Consider the following 3,128-nt stretch of genomic DNA (forward strand, 5'->3'; position numbering starts at 1 on the left):
TCTTCTCCTCTCCAAGAGAGACGCACACACATCACCGGCATGTCTCCATCCGTACGCACGCAACTTCTCTTCCTCCTCCTTTCTCTGTCAGCCCGCACGATGCTCAGCCGCTACATCGAGGTGAGAGCCACCAAGTAGAATTTTTGCTTGCTTACATGATGATGCCCAAATCTCAAATATGTACTTTCAGGAGGATGCCTCTTCAGATGGATTATATTCTCTCCTCAGTTTGGAGCAGAAGAGAGAATCCGAAGACTTTGTTTTCAGACGAGATCTCAGTAAGTGGCTTCATTTTGCTGACTGAACGATCCCACGGTCATGTCGGTTGGTTTTGAAGTGCTTGGCATCATTTTAAGAGCTGTTTTTTAATTTTCAGATTCTTTTATGATGCACATTATTTGAAGATAGTGCCTGGATAGCTTAGAACTATTTAGAAATTGCATTTTTCCAAAGAAGATTCCGCTAATAAAGGCCTCCACACTAATAAAATTGACTAAATTCACAGTTTTGGCCTCTATTCAAGAAAATACATTTGTTATTGTGGTTGGTTGGTCACACAGAGATGGCAAAAGTACTCACACATTGTAGTTTAAGTAAAAGTGTCAAAAAAAACAACAACAAAAAAACAGAAACATTTTCAAATATTACAATAATGAAGCATTTGTATGTCGTTGCTTGTCACTATTCGAAATGTATTTATTATTTATGGTGAGCTGTTCCTAATTTTTTGGTTGAGAATTGAATTTACTCAAGCATGTTTTTTTTCCCCCCCTTTTTTTTCATCCGACATCCATTTTGTCAGGATGTCTGGACATGTTGGCCACCGAGGGCCAATTCACTTTTGTGGCGTCGTCGCCGCCGCAGCAGCCGGCCTGCGCCGCCTTCATCATCGGCGAACCTAGCGAGGTCATCAGCCTGGAGGTGTCTGACATCAACATCGACTGCGACGCCGGCGACTTCATCAAGGTTGACCTCACTCCACAAACACTTAGGCCTACTACGCCATTGTATTTTAATGTTGTTGTTCATTTGATGGACATTTCCAGATATTTGATGGCTGGGTCCTGAAGGGGGAGAAGTTCCCCAGCAACCAGGACCACCCGCTGCCTCTTCACCAGCGCTACACAGACATCTGCTCCTCCACGGCGCCGGGCCACGCCACTCGCTCGTCTCAGAACGTAGCCATGGTCTTCTTCCGCATCCGCAACCCCGACAGCGGTTTCTCTCTCAACGTGAAGAAGCTGCGTAACCCTTTCCGTGAGTCAATAGAAAAGAAAAAGACGTGGACCAGCAGCCATATGTGTGTGTGTGGGTGTTCCGAGGTTAAGCGAGGGCTCATTAGTGTACTTGTTGCACATTTTCCGTGTGTGTGTGTATGTGTGTGTGTATTGCAGCATGTAACATCATGTCTCAGAGCCCAGAGGGCAGCTTCACTATGGTGATGCCACATCAGCACAGCAATTGCAGCTTCTCCATCATCTACCCGGTGGAGATCCAACTGACACAGCTCAGCCTGGAGCAGGACAAAAGCAACCAGCTCAGATCCAAGGTCATATGTACATACGTGCTGCATATGCGTAACGTAGGTGTAGGGTTAGGGGTTTGGTGTTGGGATTTGGGGAGCGAGGGTTAGGGGTTAGGGTTAGCAATTTGGGTTAGGGGGTTAGGTTAGGGTTTGGGGGTCAGGATTAGAAATTGGGGTTACAGTTAGGATTAGGTTTTAGGGTTTTTGGATTAGGGTTCAGGTTAGGGGTAGGCCTTGTGGTTAGGGTTAGCAGTGAGGGTTCCAAAGTCAGGTTTCCAAGTAGAATTTGTGTTTCAAAGTAGCGTTTTAAATTACGGTTCGGGTTTGAAACTACAGTTAGGGTTTCAGAGAAGGATTTCAAAACAGGTTTAGGGTTTCTAAGTAAGGTTCAGATTTAATGTATGGTTTTAAAGCAATAGCTACCAATATTTTTGTTACTATTTTTCACATCTAAATCATGCCCTAAAAACAGCAAGTTGGCACCCTTCATTTTTTTTTTTACTTACAAAGGCGAGGCTGTCGTCTGGATGTTCGGGTTCCGGTGACTACGTGGAGCTGCTGGGTGGAAACGGGGTGGACACGTCACGCATGTTCCCCGTTGCTGATCTGTGTTTTCCTCTCAGTGGACTTGGTAAGTCCATCGGCTCCTTTATTGTGAAAATCACTTCAAAGTTGGCACAAATGAAAGCCAAACTTTGACACCTTGTTGGCGACACTTTAAAAAGTATTTTATTTTGTGAGCTGATAATTATTAATTATGATTTTTAACATCTGTTCATACTGAATGTTAGTATTATGTTAGTGTTAGTGTCTGTGGTGTGTCAGAAATGTTCCAGGACACCTTATATGTAAAAAAAAAAAAAAAAAAAAAAAAGTAAAAATGCTCCAGAATATACATTTAACACTTTAAAGCAAAGTTGCTTCTACATGATACTTTATTTCAGAATGCGACATAGATTTATGGCTCAATGCTTTTGCACTTTCTGCTTGTCAGATTGTTTTTCCACTGTGTTTGTGTTTCTCCTATTTGTCGAATGTAAATGAGTCCGCTTGTTAGCTTGGTCTCTCCCACAAACTGTCCAAAAATGGCCACAACAAACTCTCGAGCTCATTAATCTCAAAACCTGCCAAGTACAAATTTTCCTGTAAAATGATGAATAACTCCTTGTCCCGATTGTTTAGAAAGATTTAACAGGCCCAACTTTAGGTACTCCTTCCAACATTTATTTATTCATTCATTCATTTATTTATTTTGTGGTGTAGAACAACACTACATGGTACATAGTGCCAGTGACTGTTATTGTCTGTGTGGTTCCTCAGCCCAGATGAAAATCGGTTGCGATAACTCGGTGGTGAGGCTGGTGTCCAGTGGGAACTACATCAACCGGGTGTCTTTCCGTTACCGGCTACTCGAACGTAACGAGATGCCAGAGGCCCACGAGAACAGCCTGGACAACATGTGCAATGTGGAGTGAAACACACACAATTTGTAAATACTTTTGTGTACAATATGGGCAAAAAAATTATGTGTGTTCCTTACGTGTCCCGCTTTGTATTGACTAGAGCATTTGGAAACTAAATAAAAACAACGCATGACAAATCA

General features: G+C 42.8%; 1 protein-coding gene across 1 annotated transcript; it reads left to right on the top strand.

Moving 5' to 3' along the window:
* Nucleotides 1–3,128, top strand: LOC119127676 (corticotropin-releasing factor-binding protein-like). The gene is made up of 7 exons (XM_037259697.1): nt 1–120; nt 191–278; nt 803–966; nt 1,047–1,257; nt 1,395–1,549; nt 2,036–2,156; nt 2,846–3,128. Exons 1-7 carry the CDS (start codon nt 40–42, stop codon nt 2,998–3,000), a joined length of 975 nt encoding a protein of 324 aa, XP_037115592.1. The 5' UTR covers nt 1–39; the 3' UTR covers nt 3,001–3,128.

Source organism: Syngnathus acus, chromosome 9 (genome assembly GCF_901709675.1).
Source record: "Syngnathus acus chromosome 9, fSynAcu1.2, whole genome shotgun sequence".
NCBI lineage: Eukaryota > Metazoa > Chordata > Actinopteri > Syngnathiformes > Syngnathidae > Syngnathus > Syngnathus acus.